This window comes from Falco cherrug, chromosome 10, assembly GCF_023634085.1.
Source record: "Falco cherrug isolate bFalChe1 chromosome 10, bFalChe1.pri, whole genome shotgun sequence".
Classification (NCBI taxonomy): Eukaryota; Metazoa; Chordata; class Aves; order Falconiformes; family Falconidae; genus Falco; species Falco cherrug.
The window spans coordinates 7,425,954-7,445,065 of NC_073706.1; the positions used below are offsets into that span (position 1 = coordinate 7,425,954).

At 38.0% G+C, this 19,112-nt stretch overlaps 1 protein-coding gene across 10 annotated transcripts in view; it reads left to right on the top strand.

The window, feature by feature from the left end:
• Positions 1 to 19,112, top strand: part of STAU1 (staufen double-stranded RNA binding protein 1) — a 32,824-nt gene that overhangs the window by 10,056 nt on the left and 3,656 nt on the right. For 4 of the 10 annotated variants that reach the window (XM_055721984.1, XM_055721987.1, XM_055721982.1 and 1 more), the window contains 11 exons: positions 521 to 797; positions 1,627 to 1,751; positions 3,753 to 3,909; positions 5,421 to 5,559; positions 6,285 to 6,450; positions 12,008 to 12,106; positions 13,457 to 13,687; positions 14,209 to 14,352; positions 15,213 to 15,359; positions 16,164 to 16,236; positions 18,331 to 18,650. In XM_055721984.1, the coding sequence (XP_055577959.1) occupies positions 605 to 797; positions 1,627 to 1,751; positions 3,753 to 3,909; positions 5,421 to 5,559; positions 6,285 to 6,450; positions 12,008 to 12,106; positions 13,457 to 13,687; positions 14,209 to 14,352; positions 15,213 to 15,359; positions 16,164 to 16,236; positions 18,331 to 18,650 (1,794 nt within the window). In that variant the 5' untranslated portion in view covers positions 521 to 604. The remainder of the gene's footprint in view (positions 1 to 520; positions 798 to 1,626; positions 1,752 to 3,752; positions 3,910 to 5,420; positions 5,560 to 6,284; positions 6,451 to 12,007; positions 12,107 to 13,456; positions 13,688 to 14,208; positions 14,353 to 15,212; positions 15,360 to 16,163; positions 16,237 to 18,330; positions 18,651 to 19,112) is intronic. The other 6 variants (XM_055721985.1, XM_055721986.1, XM_055721989.1 and 3 more) reach the window with 3 other exon arrangements.

Sequence of the window (19,112 nt, forward strand, 5' to 3'; positions counted from 1 at the left end):
TGGACATGGGTTGTGCCCCCCTTAGAAATGGCTGGGCATTCTTCTTGATGATCCTGGGGGAAAAGTATATGATTATAATAAAGGGTGCGTGCTTTAAATAGTTTTTGGTAAAGACTGCATTTATTGCTTGCCCTTCAGAGTTAAAAACTTCAGCTTCAAATGGTAGAATGCATGAAGTGTAATCTGTGCATGAAAGCGGCTCTTTGTTTAGTGTGTAAGCAGTGGCTATCAGTTCAAGTAACTGGGTTTGCCTTGTAAGTGGATTCAGTGATGGGGAAAACAGATGGATAGTTATCTTAAATGAACAAGCACAAATAAAGCTTCTCTATAAATGAAAGAAATATGAAATTTAAATGTCTAGCATATAGATTGAAATATGCTGCTAATGGAAACAATGGATCCTCAGTTGAACACTTTTTCCCCTTTTCCCTTTTTGCTGATGGAGAAATAATTTCAATAGATTGTTGGTTAGAGGATGCTAAATATTTAGTATAAACTTTTTTTTGTCTTTACATTTTAGGTCAGCAATTTGGCTTCACCACACTGAGTTTGCCTGCATTCAAAGCTGTTTACCTACAGTAATTTGCTCTGGCTGGAAGTGAACATGTCTCAAGTCCAAATTCAGAATCCTTCTGCTGCCCTTGCAGGGAGCCAAATATTGAATAAAACCCCATCTCTTTCACAGCCTCTGAGTATTCCCTCTACTACTAGTTCTTTGCCCTCTGAAAATGCAGGTAGACCTATCCAAAACTCTGCTTTACCCTCTGCATCAGTTACATCCACCAACGCAGCTGCAGGTGAGATGAATGTCTCTCAATAAGTGTATATATTCTTACAGTTTGGCTTGATATCCTGATGTCTTGCACCTACAAATACTTTACAAACAGTATTTATCCAACTTACAGCAGCTTGTAATGCTTTCTCCCTATTGAATGAAATCTGTCTTGAGGCATACTTTTCCATGAAGTCCTGATAATTAATTGAAGTGTTTGTAATAGTAAAGAATTATTTTAAATTGTATAGCATTGAATTTTTAGAACATTGCTATCCATCTTTTCTACAAGTAGCTTTTTTTAATTATAAAAACAGTGTGGTTTGAAATAGTTTGTTTATTTCTATTATCTTTAGTTCTTTTATGACTGGTTTAGTGATAACTGTATTGTGCTAATAAAATATAATAGAGCAAATAAAAGGTAATGAATAAAAAATAGGTAATAGGGGAAAATAGGAGAAGGAAGAAGAAATTAACTGTCTTTTGAAATTATTTAAAGCAAGTGACCGTGATGAATACTTCGAAGATTTGCTTCTTGAAATGTACTACATAATATGCAAGCTAAACACAGAAGTCTGCTAACTTAATGCTTCTGGTTTGCATTAAAACATTACATTTAATGATGCTCTTTTAGGCATGCACATTGCTTGGAAATCCCAATGTTCAGAAGATTGTTGCCAGTTTGGCTAATAAGCAGAGCTGTCTATTCCAGCAAATCTTTTCTGAGAAGTGGTGTATTACAGACAACAAAATGCTAAGACAATTAGATACTTTTTTTATTATTATTATTATTAAGAATTGTAGTGCCGTTCATAGCTACCTGTTCATTTATCTGATTTTCTGTAATCTTTCAGCTCCTTCAAACATGGCAAACCCCAAAGAGAAAACCCCGATGTGTCTTGTGAATGAGTTAGCCCGTTTCAACAAGATTCAGCCTGAGTATAAGCTTTTGAGTGAGCAAGGTCCAGCTCATTCTAAGGTAAATATGAATATAAGTGTCTTATTGCTGCTGTTCATGCTCTTTCATTTTCTTAAGTGGAAAGGCAAAGTATATGCTTTTGGTGCAAGGTCATACAGAATTAATAGAGAGGAATGGGAAGCTCACCTCAGTACCAATGGTAGGGAAGTGTGAAGCTGTTACATATGTACTAAAAAGTTGATTTTCCAACATACATAGAGGTTGAACTTACCTACTACTTACCTTTTTTCAAGAGTGATTTATGTTAGCTCCATTGCGAGATACTTTGACTTTAATAAAGCAAGGTTTGTCCGTTGCATCCTTTGCTAGAAAATTTTGTATTAAGTATGGATGATCTTTATACAGTCACCTTCTAGTATGATGTTAAGCTTTTGTCCTATGTCTTGCCTGTTCTGCAAATTTTCTGTGTTCTTCCTGTGGTGCATATTAATGTTTTGAGATGAATCCCACCAACTTTAAATGATTAAAATAGTTCCTTAGTCCACATTGGCTCATGAGATGCTGGAAGATTTATGGCAATTACATTTCTTTAGGAAGAATGCTCTATAAGGAGTTGTAGTGCTTTTGTGTCTATGTACTTGGCAAGGTACAAATCTGTATTTGTTGACATGCTGGGATAAGTTTTACTACTTAAAATTAAGAGTTGTTCTCTCTTATGCACATCATAATTGAACATTGCTTGGCTGTTGCTCTGTTTTGATTGTAAATAAAGTGAACCTTTCTGTCCTAATTGGCCATTATTTGGAAAACAAAGGTCTTGAGATATGTTCTTTGATGCCTGAAGTACAGTATGATTGAACAGCACTGAACATTCATCTGTTCTGGAACAGTTATTTTAGCAAAATGGTCTTTAGTTCTTCACAGTGGGAATATATGAATGCCTAGGGTAGACCGGCATGTGGATGCATCCCGTATCGTGGCATATTTTTTACAATGTGTCAAAATCTCGGTAATATACAATTCCTTTGGTGTTCTGTTCATATGCAGAGAGGTGGTTTCTCGGGAATGCAACAAATATACAGGCAGTTTGTATTACTTCAAAGAACACTGAAGAAGGGACTTGGCATTACTGAACTTCTTAATCCTCACTGAAGATCTCTTATTGTAGGAGAACTGAGGTCAGGGCATACAAGGAAGATCAGCCTGGGATGCGTCTAATCTGACTTTGTCTCCGTAAGGTGTTTCCTGGAGCAGTGTTTGTTGTGTTAGAGGAATTGCCTTGGAATTGAATAATGTCAAGAACTAAAAATCTTTTGTCCAAAATAAGTATAATGTCAGCTTCAGTGTGCAAAGGAGGCAAGCTCTGAACTTACAAGAAGTATTGGAATAACGTTCAGAGCATCTGTTCAGTTGTGTTTTCATTCTGATTGAAATTAAACTTAATTTAATTACTAGAGAGACCTTGGCTTGCTGATGTCTGATTAATTTGTGAAAATTTAGGGCAATATATATCCTTCCTTATCCCACATACTTAAAAAGAAGTGCCACAGAACTTTGCTCTATAATCACATAGGCTTGTGCTCACCTGTGGACATGTAGAAGCTTTTATGGTGCAGTGTGAACTTACTTTTCTTCAAACTTCTGAAAAACACCATTAAAAAAACCCAACAGTATTAAAGCAAGAATTGAGTTATGTAAAGTCTGAATTTCAAGGCTGCCATTCCGAGTAATGTTGGCACCCCAGCTGTCCATGTAGCTGCCACCTCTGTACACATCGTGTCTTTTTTTTTTTTTTTTTTTTAGCCTATACGATGTCGTGCAGTGCACAGGATACTTGCTAGCTACAATTACTGTGAAATTCTTAATTTGGTAATCGGGGAACTCCTATCAATGTCCAAAGTGTTTAAAATCTGGAGATGACATGGTAGTTGTGGAAAGCTTTGATTACCATATTCTCAACTTTTGCATCCTAAAAAACTCATTGTTTTGTATAAGAGGGACTAATAGATTATGTGAATTCTGAAGCAGCTCATAATAAAATTCATGTTTTCTATTTTTGAGGTGTTTACAGTGCAACTGACTCTTGGGGACCAGCACTGGGAAGCTGAAGGAACTAGTATTAAAAAAGCGCAACATGCGGCAGCTGCCAAAGCTTTGGAAGGGACAAAATTCCCTAAGCCTACGGCTCGTCCATCTCGTAGTGAAGGCAAGAATCCAGGTATATGCCACAACAAACCGATTTTAAAAAAATAAAAATATAGTTTACACCTTTCTAGTTTTGGTATGTATTTTACAGTTGCATAAGGATGAATAAAAACTGTGATTCTGTGTATTTAACAATGGCATTTGTCAGGTTTTGTGAGAACAAACCTTGATTTAATCTTTGATTGTTGTAGGCAACATGATAAAAATCGTCACATTAACAAGTTAGAAGTGTAGGGTTTTCCCATCAAGTCATTCAGGCTGCTTAACTTACTGTCTGGTAACACTTGGTGAAATCCTGGAAAAGATGTTTATCCTAATCTTAAAAAGAGGAAAACTAAGTTAAAAAAAATTCCAAACATAAAAAAACCCAAGAAACAAAAAACCATGAGGAATTTGGTCACAGCAAAGAATAATCTTCTGCATGGGCAGATGAATGTGTTTGGCAATTCTGACAGGATAATTCAGAAGTTTCACAATAAAGATTTCTTTGGAAATATTTGCTTAAAAAAAAGGCAAATTAAAAAAAAACCCAAACCTAAAACCTGAAACTTTTAAATTTGTGTTGAGGAATTTGATCAGAACTTTGGAATTTGCATCATTTGTACTTCAAATAATAATACATGTTGATTTGTATAAAAGCATTTAAGTTGTAGTTCACTGTGTTTAGGGAACTTAGTAATAAGATTGCTTTTAAGGTACATTTACAATGTAAAATTAAGTATGAACTAGCTTCATATCTCAGCTGCGTGGGTGCTTGTTTAGCATTTACTCTCAGTCACTTGAATTCAAAGCTATTGGGATAGCATTGGTATGTTCAGCAAAGGTGAAAACTTACCTTTTGTGCCAGTTGTATTCTGGTATCACCTAAATTCTTTCTTTAGAAACACTTTGTACAGTCAATATGAAAAGAGTAGAAGCTAGTAATTACTTATTTTGTCTGTGAATCTGTGCCATCATTTAATTTTCTTTTGGCAATTGCCTTTTAACTACAGTACACACTGGTTTTTGAGCCAGTGAGGCCTGTGATAGAAAAAAATGACCCTTTACATGACTGTGGTTTTTTTTAAATAAGAGTAGTCAGGGAGTCAGTTCTTCATCCACACGGTATCTGCATTGAGAGAAATGTTTATAGCCTGAGTTAGTAATATACCTTCCTTTGGAAAGTCCGGCTGCAATTTGAAAGTGAAGAGTCATAAAAACACTTCTTAGGTCAAGAGAAAACAAAAAATTAAATGTAAAAATAAACAAATTGAAAGCTTCACAAGTTTAAAGCAAAATTTAAAAAATCACTTTTTTCTAACAGGATTTGTCACAGCTCTGCTAAGCTGTTAATTTAATATGCATCATATAGACTGACTTTCTTTGTGTTCATTACCATTTCTGTTCGGAATTCATTCATTTTAAGATACTGCATGTGGCAAATCTTGAGCTCGTTTTTGTCTGCTTTGGGGCAGCGTAAGAGTTTAGATTTTTTCAGTTCCTTGTGACAGTTGGACAACTCTTTTTATATTCCTTTTTATTTAGACAGTGTAACCCCCACAGTGGAGTTAAATGCACTTTGCATGAAGCTGGGAAAGAAACCTATGTACAAACCTATCGATCCTTATACAGGGATGAGATCCACTTACAACTACACTATGAGAGGTGGTACTTATCCTCCACGGTATGTATTGTTTAATTTTTTGTTTTTGCAGTCTCATATCTTTGACCTTTCACTTTGTCCGACTGCTTTGATGCTATATTCTGAAAACTAGCTGCAGGTATGACATCCCTTAAAGGGGTACTCAGCTTGAAACGTAGCCAGCTTATGAGGCAAAAGGTTTTGATAAGTACACCCCATTAATATCTGCAATTTGTCTTATTTATGGGTTTTTTCTTTGGGGGGAGAGGAAGGATTGGAAAAAGGGAACTGAACCAAATGATTAAGTGGTTTTGAGGACATTCAGATATAGCAAGCGTCATGAAGTAAATAGCTAAATATTTCTTGCATTTCCTTTCTGTGTAAAAGCAGAAGTGAATAAAACAGTTTGATTCTTTTTCTAAAGCTATTTAAATTAAAGCTTCAGTTGAAAGAATTTTATATGGGCATAGGAATTGAGAATTCAAAACTTACTGACCTGCCAAGTCTGTAAAAGCCTAGTTACATTGTCTTTATTTTAGTTCCTTAGAAATGTGTTGGTATTGTAAAATAAGAAATGTTGATACTCTGTTTCAAAAGTGTCTCCCTAAAATCTTGTAGACTTTAAAACAAAATTCGGCTTTTTAATACTACTGCTTCGGTGCTGAGTCGTGGTTACTAATATCCAAGAGACTCATCCGTGTATAACTTACACTTCTGTGTCCTTTGTAGGCCAAACTGTTTGCTTATTTCTTTCTCTTTCTGGGCAGGTACTTTTACCCATTTCCTGTTGGGCCCTTACTTTATCAAGTTGAGCTTTCAATTGGAGGGCAGCAATTCCATGGGAAAGGAAGAACAAGACAAGCTGCTAAGCACGATGCAGCTGCTAAAGCACTGAAAGTTCTGCAGAATGAGCCCTTGCCTGAGAAACCTGAGGTGGGAATTAATCTTAGTATTGTAAGCATAAATTGCTAAGAAACTGAGATAATATTGCAGATTTTTTTCCTTATTGAGAGGAAGGTGACAGTTGTGAAATTTAATTCTGTGTAGTAGTGTTGACCTACTTGTGTTAATAGACACAGTTTGATTTAAAAACATAAATTTCTATGGAACTAGAGTTTTCCCAAATGAAGTTGTTAATTCTTTTGCTGTCATATTTTTCCACAGCAATGCTATAGACCTCTGTCAGATATGAGCACTGGAAGCATAGATAGGAACTTACCAGGTACAGATCATATACAAAGTTCTGTAGAAGTGTGTAAATGGGGTACTTGCATTCCAGTATGGGCAACACAGAAATCAGACATCAGAAATCAGACATAGGTTTGCTTCCTGGGCAAAATTCCTGTGTGCTTTTGGAGAAGCCATGGAAGCTCTAGAAGAGCAGGAAGTTTGTGGAAGTCATGAACTCATGTGCACATCTTGGTGTGAATGTAAAAAGCAAATTCTTATCTCTCCGTATATTTGTGACTGCCCAGCATTTTCCATTCCAAGACCCTCTTACTGGTATTTTTTGATGCTGTTTTGTTAAGTTGCTTTAGACAGAACGTCTCATTGCGTGCACACGCATTACAGCTTCCGGGGCTGGCTGGATGCGGGCACCCCCTCGGTATGTGCTGGCTGACTGGCCAGTGACTACTACAGAGAGTGTATTTAGTCTTTCCCTTACGGGCATATTACACCTGTTTGAGTTACGAAGGCTTGACGTTAGAACTAAGAGCAAGAGATCTGTTGATGTACTCCTTGCTGGCATCTAGATCGTGTTGAGGAGAAGGCCATGCAATACAAACCTAGAAGCAAGAGAGACTATGGCATTGCTGGAGAGGTGAGGAACGGGGAGTGAAGGTTAGATGGATAACTTACAATCTGGGGAGCGTGAGAACTTGCTGGATACGGAGTCTGGCTATGTGCTGAGAAAGGTCGAAAATGAAGAATTGGGCAAGAAGGTAACAAGGGTTCTCAGGCTAGGAGAAAAAAAAAAAATAACTGGGAACTACCAGGAATGGCAGAGCAAGAGGACTGAGGAAATGTGTTGTGAAACTAAGGAACACTGAGTTACAACTTTAAGTGTGTTTGCAGGAGAGAACATTGCCCAGATAATTGGGCAAAACCACTGGACCTGGTGGTTCAGGTAGGAGGCCTAGGAGGCCATGGTGGTGGTTCAGGTGACAGAAGGCTCTCCTGGAGGAATGTAGATTATTGGGTGATGGAGGCTACTAAGGGTCAAGGGAGTACACATGTTGTTGGGGAGAAGAGAGTGATACTGGGAATAGAGGCTGAAAGAGTGGAGATGAGTTCTGTACCGAAATCTGGAACTGGTGATAGGCAGAGTGTGGTCAGGGACAAGCTGGAGGTCTTCATGCAGGAGAGGGCAAGCCTGCGGGGAATGTTCCCAGTCGGTGCGGGGGAACCCCAAATTCCTGAGTATTGTCATTCTGTTTCAGTGGTGTGTAACCTCCTCTTTTTGCACTCTCCCTTGTAAAAGGTAACTACTGTCATCAGCCACTTTTCTGCCTCAGGTAGCAAAGTTCTGTGTACTGGATCCAAGGAGTCAAACTCTGCAGAAAATAATAGGATCACATGCAAGTGAATTATTTTCTGTTCACTTTTTTAGAAATGCTTCTGTACAAGTGGCTTTCTGAATATTTGTGGAGTTTTGTTTAATGTTGAGTAATATATGAGGTCTTAAGAACACGCGCTGCAATTGTCTTTACATGACCACGTATCCTTTTCTATAGGATATCTCATGTAAGGGGTGTAAATTGAGAGGTGAAGGAAATAAACCTACAGAATCGCTCCTTTTTTTTTTTTAATTTTATTTTTTAGTGACGTGATAAGGGAAATACTGTTGTGAATGATGCAAGAGATTGCACGAAGGGATAATTATTTTATTAATAAAATAGTTGCAGGCTTGCTGGGAGCTGAGTGCTGCCTTGACCCTGCTATACGTTTCACAAGAAACATGCATTTCTCATGTTATTTTTTCTATTTATATTTGACTTCTCTACAGAATGAACAGGAAGAAATGCAGCTATGCCTAAGGAGAGCAATCCTTTGAACAGAGAGTACTGTTTTATAATAAGTACTCGGATAAATCAGATCTTAATTTAACGTTTGGTATTTAAATGCTAAGTTTGTGAATATTTGTGGCTTTCAAATACTGTAGTTTTAGGAATGTCTGAGGGAACTGCTGTTTTTGTAACAGCATTTTGCACTAGGCTAGAGGAAGATAAAATAAGGAAGATTTTACTGCTAAGTGAGCACTGTTCGCTCTTGCATTCAGTGAGGCAAGGTCCTTGAAGGATATGGTAGCGTAAGGGATGTTTTATAATGCATGGATACAGTGGAGACAAATTGATTTCACAAGCAGACATAATCCTGATACTTCCTACCTGTCATTTGATGTTGCCAGTAATTTTCCTTTTAAATGTATGTAATTTTATATATCCCATTTGTGTGTGTCTGTGTAAACAGAATGTACTTAAACTTGAACTTTTGTATTTTGGGGGGGAGGGTGTAATTTTGTAAGTTTTTTTTTAAGATTGTTGTATTTACAGGATTTTAGTCTTGTATTTTTAAATTAGAAAATATTCAGTGCTTAATAATGGTTGGACTCGGTGATCTTAAAGGTCCTTTCCAAGCTAAATGACTGTGTGATTCTAAGAAGAAATTGCTGAATAAAATTCTTGGGCTTTAAGGGTAAGAATGACCATAGCTCTCAACTGGACAAAGTCCTGCCTGAACAACCCAATTTAATTTCAGTCTGCTCTGCTTTGAGTGGGAGGCTGTAGTAGGAGACCTCCAAAGGACCAGCCTAAATTGGTCCGACTGCTGGAGTTGAGACACACTGACAAGTCACAGGATGGTGTTACTTTGCATATTCAAAGACAGAGATAATAAAGCATTGATTTTAAAGCTTTGAAAACATAGGCGGCTATGCTTTCTAGCACAGTTCTCAGACAGGAATTCTAACTTTTACCTGAAGACACGAAAACCAGAATTTCTTCTATGTTTTTTGCCCACTTGTTTGGTAAATAGCAGTTGCTCTTTATACCCTTAACGTGGAAGAATATAGTCAGACTGATAGCTATGTTGAAATCAACGTCGTTCTTATCAGCAACTCCACTGGTTTTCGTAATTTTGCTTATAAGCAGTCTTTGAAGAAGTGCATGTTGAAAGAGTTCCTAGAAAAGGGTGAATCCCTTTTAAAGGAGTATATTACTTTTGCAGTTTGCTTGGGAGTTTTTTAATCTATTGCTTTTGTTTCCTTCTGTGACTTTTTTTTTCACTTGTTAGAGATGGATTTTAAGAATTTGATGAGAGCTAAGAGCATTAAATGCTTATATTTGTGGTCTCATTCTGATTTAGTAGCGTAGATTCCTTGGAGAATTTAGTCTATGCATATGTGCAAACTACTTTACAAGCAGACTTTATAGATGATCTGCCTTGATGGGTGCAGGGAAAGAGTAAAGAGAGTGTGTGTATATGATTATTTTTTATTTATAAAATAAACTGATCCAGAACTCAAGTAGAGGCAAAGGAATCAATAGAATAGCTGTTAATTGTTATTTTGCTATTAATTTACTCTTTTTAGATAAAGGTATTGAAGAAAAGTACCTGTATTTTACACCGTGTGAACACACTTGGAATATGTCAAGAATATATACCGTAATAGAGCAAATAATTTCATACTATTTATTTGTATTGTATTGGAAGGGTATTAAATGGGAAAAATCTAACTCAATAAAGAGAAGTCCTGGTCACCTTCGTAAGGAAAAATGGTGGAATCTGAAAAACTAGAATATATCTGAAGTTACAAGGAGGGGAAAAATACTTGTAAATAAAATGATTGTGCTAATTTTTTGACAGTAAGGGTAGTGACAGATCATTCCTATAGATGCTGGTAGTAAACTTGCTATAACACATAGACTGTAATAAAATAAGACCTTAGTAGTTCAAATATTTTTCTGGGTGTATGATGCTATTCCTTTTGAACTTACCAATTGCATTTGAAATAGGTTTTAGAATATGATGATCAAGACTTTTGACTCCTGTATTCAATCTTGGTTTTGACAATTTTTACCTGCGTTGTGCCTTCTGCTGAGGTATAGTATGGTTCCTCTAGCGTAGGTGTTGCCTCCACGTTTCTCATGCAGTGTAATGCACAGTGCATCTGCCTCGCTCCTGTGGGATTGGTGCCATCATGTGGTCTCAGTTTTCACAGACCTGAAGTTTGCTTTATGTACACCTCTGCGTAGAGGCTGTGGAGACTGGATAGAGTAGTGGGATCAGAAGTCGCGGATGTTACCGGTTGTGAAAGGGTGTTGGGCTGTATGTGCTCTTTGAACTGTTCGCAGCCCAAACCTGAAATACAAGGTCAACCCATAAGAACATTGTGAAATTTGATGGGACAGTGGGAGGAGTGAAAACCACAGATGAATTTTACTAATTTTTTTTTTTTTTTCTGAGATGGGAAGAGCCTGCTTAAGGTGGTGGGAAAAAAATTTCCTCGTGTTTTAATCTGGCTTGTTAGTAACAGACATTGGGGATGCTTGCTACCATCAAAACTAGCTTTAATCAATGAGAGCTCTCTAGCATATTTCTGCTGCTCCAATAAAATCTTTAAATCATTTTTGTTACCTGGTTGCATAACTAGTATTGTGGCATGATATAATTGGTGAAATTGTTGCTGTTCATCTTTATCATAATCTTTCCAATATCACTGCTGGACACTTAGTCTTAAAATTTCTCTGTTGCTGTTACCATGCCTCTTAGTTCATGTTGATCCCAACATCAGTGAAGACATTTTTGGAATCACAATCAAAATTTTACCTGGAGATACGTAGAAGTGCCTGTAGGTAAGCTTCACCTGGCACTGCTGTCCTCCTAGCAGGTGTAAGTTCTCAGAGATGTACACCATTTGATATAAGGCAAGTTCCTGATAGTATGTTCTTCAGATGAGAAAAAAAAAAAATTTCTGTAGACAAAGCACTTACAAGGGAGCATGTTAAAAGACAGGGCTATGCCAGGATCTAATTAGCCATCCTTTATTCACATTGGTCCCATTCTCAGAATCTTTATTTTTCCTGCCCTTTCTCTTATCTGATACTGTCTTTAGTGCTTTTGGTACAAATGTCCAATCAGTATATGAAAATTGTATTTCATAAAGGTACTTCCATTTGGAAATCGGTTCATTTAACACTTCAGTTTGTTTTTATATAAATAGATTTTTAAACCTATTGGCCCTTATTCCATTTGTTCTTTCCTGTAACGAGCACGTGAAAATATGAAGGTTTGCTAGCTTTTACACATACACCTTAAATAAGCTTTTTAAGTTTCAATTCTGTAGTATGTGTGCTGCATTTCTACACATTCACGTAAAATGGCAGTCAAGGTTAGACTACTTAAAATTTTGAAAGTTCAGTAAACTGGTTGGATGGATAAAATTCAATTTAATAGGATCTTTATTTTAAATAGAGTATGCTTCTTTTAGGTTAACGGAAAAGAACCAGATGATGAAAATCTCAATAAATCTGAAATAAGCCAAGTTTTTGAGATTGCACTTAAAAGGAACTTGCCTGTGAATTTTGAGGTATGTTTATTTTACAAGCTTTAGATTTGTTTTTATTAGAATATTAAGGGTACACATTAAGTTGAGTTTCTTCTAGATAACCCGAACAACTGACTTTTAACATGTCTTGTTAGTTGTGGATACACTTTTACTTTTGACAGTCACCCTGATTGTCTTGGCGTTTATATGGTAAAGTGAAGTACCATTTACTTTATGGTAAAAAGAAAAATCCACCTGTTCACATATTCATGCACTAAAATCATAACATGAGTGAACAGCTATGCTGTGGTTGTCTGTGCAATCTTTTTTCCAAGCTTTTTGAAAAATCAGTATTACAGCGAACAAATAAAACACAACTCCACATAATGGTTAGAACATTGAAGTGCAGAGTCGAGGCAAAAGAGCATAGCTCACTCTGAAAGACATTTATGGAAGTATTTGCTTAATTAAACACTGATATGGACTACCCGCAAGTTGCAGAATCTCACAAATAGGTTTCTTTTCTTGCCATGAGGTGACCTCATGTGCATCTTACTTTCCTTTCCCTTTGGCCTGGCTGCTTGCTGCCTCTTTGCCCCTCCTTGATCATTTTACTTATCTTAAATCAATAGCTTCCATAGGAGCATCTCTGTTTCACTAAAATATTAATTTATCATGCTGCTTTCCTGAGCTGGCAGAGTAACATTTAAGTCAACTATCTGAATTCTTATAGTAAGAAAATGCAATGGTGTGTAGCTAAATTGCTTCTAAAACCATTCTATGAAATTTGCCATGAAGCTTTCAATTATTGCAGATTAGCCTGAGCATCACTGGTAAAAATATAGTCACACAAAGCCAGTTGTGGTGGAAGTTCTTAATTCGTTCTTACTTTTTGACTTTATGGATATTTTGAAGTATGACGTGTTATCAATGGAGTTAGAAGATTAAATCTGTAGTAGGCAGCTATCTCTTGGATGTCTCCAGAATTCTTGATTTCTGAACTAAAATGCTGGATCCTAAAGAATTGCTTTCTCTGCAATGTTCTATTACTGTAACGTGATGTATTTAATGAGGTGATGTTAATTGTGTGGCAGTACACACTGATGAAATAGAACAGTCATATTTTAATATTGAAAGGGTGCATCAGTAAATTAAGTAAGATGGGTTAATGACTTACATTTAAATACTGTTTACTGCTTGCTGCATCTGATGTTCTTAAAGTACGCGTATATTTGGTTTGGGTGGGATTATGTTATTAGAGTATGATTTACATCTCTACTTTCTGGATTGTATGAGAATGTAAAAACTCTTTATCCATAGTTCTTGAGAGAAGTTTGCTGTAAACAATGTGCCCTACCATTTTTAATATGTGTTTATCACGCTTTCACTCAGTTTTTCCCTCTGAAACAGGTGACCAAGGAAAGTGGGCCTCCCCATATGAAGAGCTTTGTAACCAAGGTGTCAGTTGGAGAATTCATGGGTGAAGGTGAAGGAAAGAGCAAGAAGATCTCAAAGAAAAATGCTGCAATAGCAGTCCTAGAAGAACTGAAAAAATTGCCACCCCTTCCTACGGTTGAGAAAATGAAGCCACGAATCAAAAAGAAAACAAAGTCAATAGTGAAGGTAAGAGACTGGAAATCTGCCTGTTAATAATAATCATCAGATGAGAAGGCATTTCTGAGGTAATAGTAAACACTCTTCAACTGCTCAACATTTATCAGCAGTTTGGTACTACAAATGAAATTATATTTTGCTTCCACAGTAAATTCAGGATAAAAGAGAAACCTTATAAAAAATAAGTGGCACATAAAAATGAAGCTCTGACTTTCAAGCCTTAGACTTTACAGCTTTGGGTTTTGCATGATTTTGCTTGTGCAAGTTCTCCTGCAAGCCTGTCCCTTCTAATATAGCAGGATTAGAACTTGTAAAACTATTACCAGTGGTAGGTTATATGTGGTCAACTGTGACAGCAGAGCCAAATAATTTGAGTGTTTCTCTTTGCCTGTGACAGTTTCATTAAACAACTTTTATTTCAGTTTTTTTAAAATTCTAGAGATGAGTGATTTCAATGGCATGCTGCATTTTGTCTATTAAACCAAATATTCACAAATTTTGGCTTATTTCCTAAACACTGTTCTGCATAGCTGCAAACAAGTCCAGAATATGGTCAAGGAATGAACCCCATTAGCAGACTTGCCCAGATACAACAGGCCAAGAAAGAGAAGGAGCCAGAGTACATGCTCATCACAGAACGTGGTCTTCCAAGGCGCAGGGAGTTTGTTATGCAGGTTTGTATGTTAATTTGAGAAATCTAGTTGCGTGGCTGTGGTGTCTTTTTCTGTTGTTGTTGGTTGGTTGGTTTTTTGTTTTGTTTTTGGCTCATGGTAATCAGGTGGTCATGATGATATGCAAAGTTAATGGGATTATGGCCAAATCTCCATGAAGTTTATTAAGAAAATATGTAGTGGGCTATATTCTAGAAAGGAAAAGGTTCAAGAAAAGTGATCTGAATCATGTTTTAAAAAAATTGCATAGGGCACCAGAAGTCTATGTTGTAACCACCTAATGTTTTAATTAACAAGAATATTAATATTCCATTAAGAGATACTGAGATGCTTATATTTTGTAATGTAGAATCTATTAACATGAACCTGGGTCTCCTTCATTTCCTCCTTCCCCTGAGTTTTGGTGTGTTGCTTTACTGTGCAGCAGTTTTTGTAATCTGCATTGCAAATCCCAGTAGCATAGTAATATTTTTAATACTGAATATCTGCTTGCCTCTAATAATTAAGTGCATTCTCCACACCCCTCTCCTATCCTGGCCAAAACAGGAAAATTAATTGCTTTCTTTGCATTGGTAAATCTGCTAAACCTGTAACTTAGCCTGTATCTGCTGTGATACCAGTTTTGAGTATTTAGGCTGTTGCCAAGGTGAGATGATGAAATACAGTTGTTTGTGTCACTTCTGTTCGGGTTTTTTGTGCTTGGAGGCCAAGGATCGTTGATAATGAATGACAGCTTGCTTAGAATAATGATCACTTGAACTTTTTTGTGACTTACGGTGTGCTCAAGACACACATCCCTAATAAGTGAATCTTCATACTGCTGTTTAAGAATTGATTTGGTATTTTCTTCTTCTTTTGCACAGGTGAAAGTTGGTGTACACACAGCTGAAGGAATGGGCACAAACAAGAAAGTTGCTAAACGCAACGCAGCTGAAAATATGTTGGAACTTCTAGGTTTCAAAGTCCCTCAACCTCAACCTCCAAAGCCAGCATTAAAGACAGAAGAGAAGGTAAGAGTCTTTAAGAATCAACTGCTGTTTAGCACTACAGCAGCAGCTGAGTTGAAACGGTAGCAGTTTTGCAAGGCAGTGACAGTGTGGTAAGTTCATACTTTCAGCCCTAGCCAGGAAGCAGTTGTATGAAGGTGACTGCTCTAAAAAATAGTGTCGTTTAGATAGATCAGGGGTTCAGTTTCGCAAGTAAATCAAAGTCTCATTAGAAGGCTAACAGTGTATTTCTTCTTTATGGAATGGCTCAACACTTGTGATAATGGATGTATTGGTCTTAGAATCTTGCAGACATGTAGGTGTTGAGATGTAGTAGCACTGGTTTTACACAGCCTTATCGCCAGTTGCAGCTGGAAGCTTGTTACAGGTCTCTTTCTTTGGTGGGTGCCTGAGCCTTGCATTCTCCTCCTGCTGTAGCAGATGTTGCCAGGGAGTTAAAATAGTGAGTCTGGTTCTAGTTTCCTCCTTTTCATGCATGTGCTCATTTGTGTCCAGTATGTCGTTCTCAGCAAGACCAATAACTAACGTTGGTTTAACTGGCTTTATTATGGTATCTAGTTCTCAGTATCTCTGTTCTTAATACCACTTCAGAGGTCTGTAGAGAGTTTTAGTCTTTCAGTGAATAAGAATCACTGAACTTGTCACTTCTTGGTAGCTATGTAATAATTGAGGTCTCTGAATAATAAAATTTTCAGTAAAATTTTGACTATACAGATCACCTTCATCTTGAAAACTTTAAATCTTGGGGGAGGAAAAGAAGTTTTAGAGGCTTATTGTGTGTGTGGCTTTTTTCCTTTTATTTTTAAGACACCAGTGAAGAAACCGGGCGATGGAAGAAAAGTAACCTTCTTTGAGCCGGGCTCTGAAGAGACTTCAACTAGTAAGTGACTTTACTGAAAGAAGCCTGGCCCGGTTGGCCCGTGTGTGTGTGTATGTAAGATGTTTCTCTGTCACTTCAACAGTGTCATTTAACACACTGCAGGAATGAGCAGAGGTGTGCCGCTGCTGGCTTGCAAACTAAATCTACCCCTTGGGAAGTTTTTGTTCAAATCTCTAAGAGTTTATTCCTCCCAAGTCATACAGTATTCGGCCTGCTTGGCCTCCTGCTCAGGGGAGGGGGTAGGTAGCTGAGCCACAAGCATGTGTGTGCTAGCAGGTCGGTCAAGCAGTTTGTGGAGGTGCAGTTGCTGCCGCCTGCAGTGTCTGAGCTTGTCTTACCTCGATCTGAGGGGTCTTGGGGCAGGATTTAATCTGTGTCTGGAGCTTTCGGGGGACTCAGTTCAGAACTGAGCTTGGTTCTGATCCAGGGACCAGGCTCCTCCTACCAACAGCAGGAGTGAAGTGGGGGTAATTTCTGGGGGGGAAAAGGTAAGGGGAGGAGGAGAGATCAGCCTCTTCGGCTCAGCAGAACACTTCTCTGGTGTAGGGCTCAGAACACTTCTCTGGTGTAGGGTTCAAATGAGGATGGGAGCAGATTCCCTGGGAAAAGGGTTGGGGTTTCTGCCAGCTGGGAATAGCCTTCTGGATTTGGAAGAACAGTTGCAGGTTAGAAGATGCCCCAGAAATGTCACTCTTAAGCCTGAGGCAGAGCTGCGATGGGAGGCTGGTGCTGAATTTGTTGGGGCAGAGTTAGCTGTGTTGTTTGGCCCTGTCGCCTTACAGATGTTGAGGAATAACTGCAGTATGTTGAAGGCTTTTCCTGGGACGAAGACGAGGAAGGGTGTCAGTACTAACTGAAACTGGTCTTCCTAAAGCAGAGTTGGAGAAGGAAAGAATGGCTTTGTAGTACACAGCAACCTCTTCACCTGCGCTTGGTCTCTCATGACTGAGAGAGCAAGGAGCTGTGCCTGCATTTATTTCAGACAGTTGGTGGTTGTAGTGGTCAGATCCACAGATGCCTGTCTGGAACAACAAACCCCCAGACCTGCCCACCCAGTATGCAGGGTTGGCTTTCTCTAATGTAAACTGTGGGGAGGAGCCGTTAGGGAAGGTTTGTCTCTTGCAATGTATTTCTGTTCTGAATAGTACATTTCAGGTGCTTTATGTGTTGAAGTACAGTTTTGTGGTTTAAATGATAAATAGTTGGGATTGACTTGGACTTGAGTAACATTTTACTGCATCTGTAAGATCTTAGGTAAACTTCCTGACTTCTTATTCAAACTTTGCCATCCCTGCTTTCTCCCATCTACAAGTTACGATTTTCAGCCTTAGACTTGAAACAGCTCAGTCCTGCTGAACTTCAATCTGTTCTGCCATAACAGTGACTCCTCCTTTCAGTGGCACTGTCTTTGCCGCCTTTCTTTAGCACACCTCTGTAGTTTTCCTCCACAGTTCTGTGTATATGTCTCCCCTGTAAAAAGCTGTTCTTATCCCTCTTAAATATAACTTACACCATAACGTCAATAAATTGCTATCAATTGACTGTGGTGGCATATTTGCTGTAAATAGTATTTCTTGCTTCCTCATACCGTGCTAGTGTTACATTTAACCTTATCTACCTGTTGACATTTTCACAATACGCAGTTTAAACTTTGTGGACTATCTGGCACTGTCTTTACAATATTCAACAGTGGCTCTGGCCATTCTGTGGTTTCATTATTTGCTCCTACAGTTTAAATAATGACATAAAAAATTCTGAAACCAAAAGATGCATCTAGAATGTGGTTGCAACTGTCTGAGGTGTCTGTAAGCTTGACTAACCTGGAGAAGCTGCTCCCGGAGGTAAAGGTGCTCTTTTGACAGATGCAGGTGTTGCCCTGAATGATTTATTCAGTAAGCAGTCACGTTTTGATGATGCTGAATCTCTGACCCACCAAAGGCAAATCAAGCTTGCTAAGTTCGTTAGCATTTCAAAAGTAATTTGAAACAATCTTTTTTCAAAACTGGCCTTTGATGCCTGTATATGCCTTCACGTGCCTGCAGAAGGCCTCAGAAATAGCTAGCGTCTGTTTCGTATGTACCTCTCTCTTCTCAGGTAATAAAGAAGATGAGTTTAGGATGCCTTATCTCAGCCATCAGCAGCTTCCTGCTGGAATTCTTCCTATGGTCCCTGAGGTTGCACAAGCTGTAGGAGCCAATCAAGGACACCACACCAAAGAGTTCAGTAGGGCAGCCCCAAATCCTGCCAAGGCTACAGTAACAGCAATGATTGCTAGAGAGCTATTGTATGGTGGTACTTCTCCTACTGCTGAGACCATATTAAAGAATAACAACTCATCAGGCCACGTACCCCACGGACCACTCACTAGGCCCTCTGAGCAGCTGGACTATCTTTCCAATGTTCAAGGAATCCAGGTAAAAGCTCAGCTTTGCAAGATTTCTTCCAAAGCTATCCAAACTGGTCCAGCCTGTTGTTTGTTCTAAAGCTTTGTAGTTCTGCTGGTGACTGACGTATTCTGAGGCTGCTTGTTAAGCTGAAATTTGTCTAAATATTTTATTTTACCTATGAAATGTACAGAATTTTACAGCTTTTTAATTTAGTTTTCAAATGTGCATGTCTGTACTGCATCCTCAGCCTTAATTCAGGGCTACTCCCAAACCTTGTATGAATTTGAACTTAGCTGATCTGAAGTCAGTTTTTTGAGTAATCGTTCGTATATTACCATTTGCTGTAAGCTGTACATTTTCTTGTGTTTCATCCCTTTAATCAGAATTGCATGCAAGTTCCTATATTAATATGTTAAAGGAGCTCAGCAGATTAAGAAGAGTAATAGGGAAAACTTTAAATACAGATAGTTATGATCACAATAAGAGTCC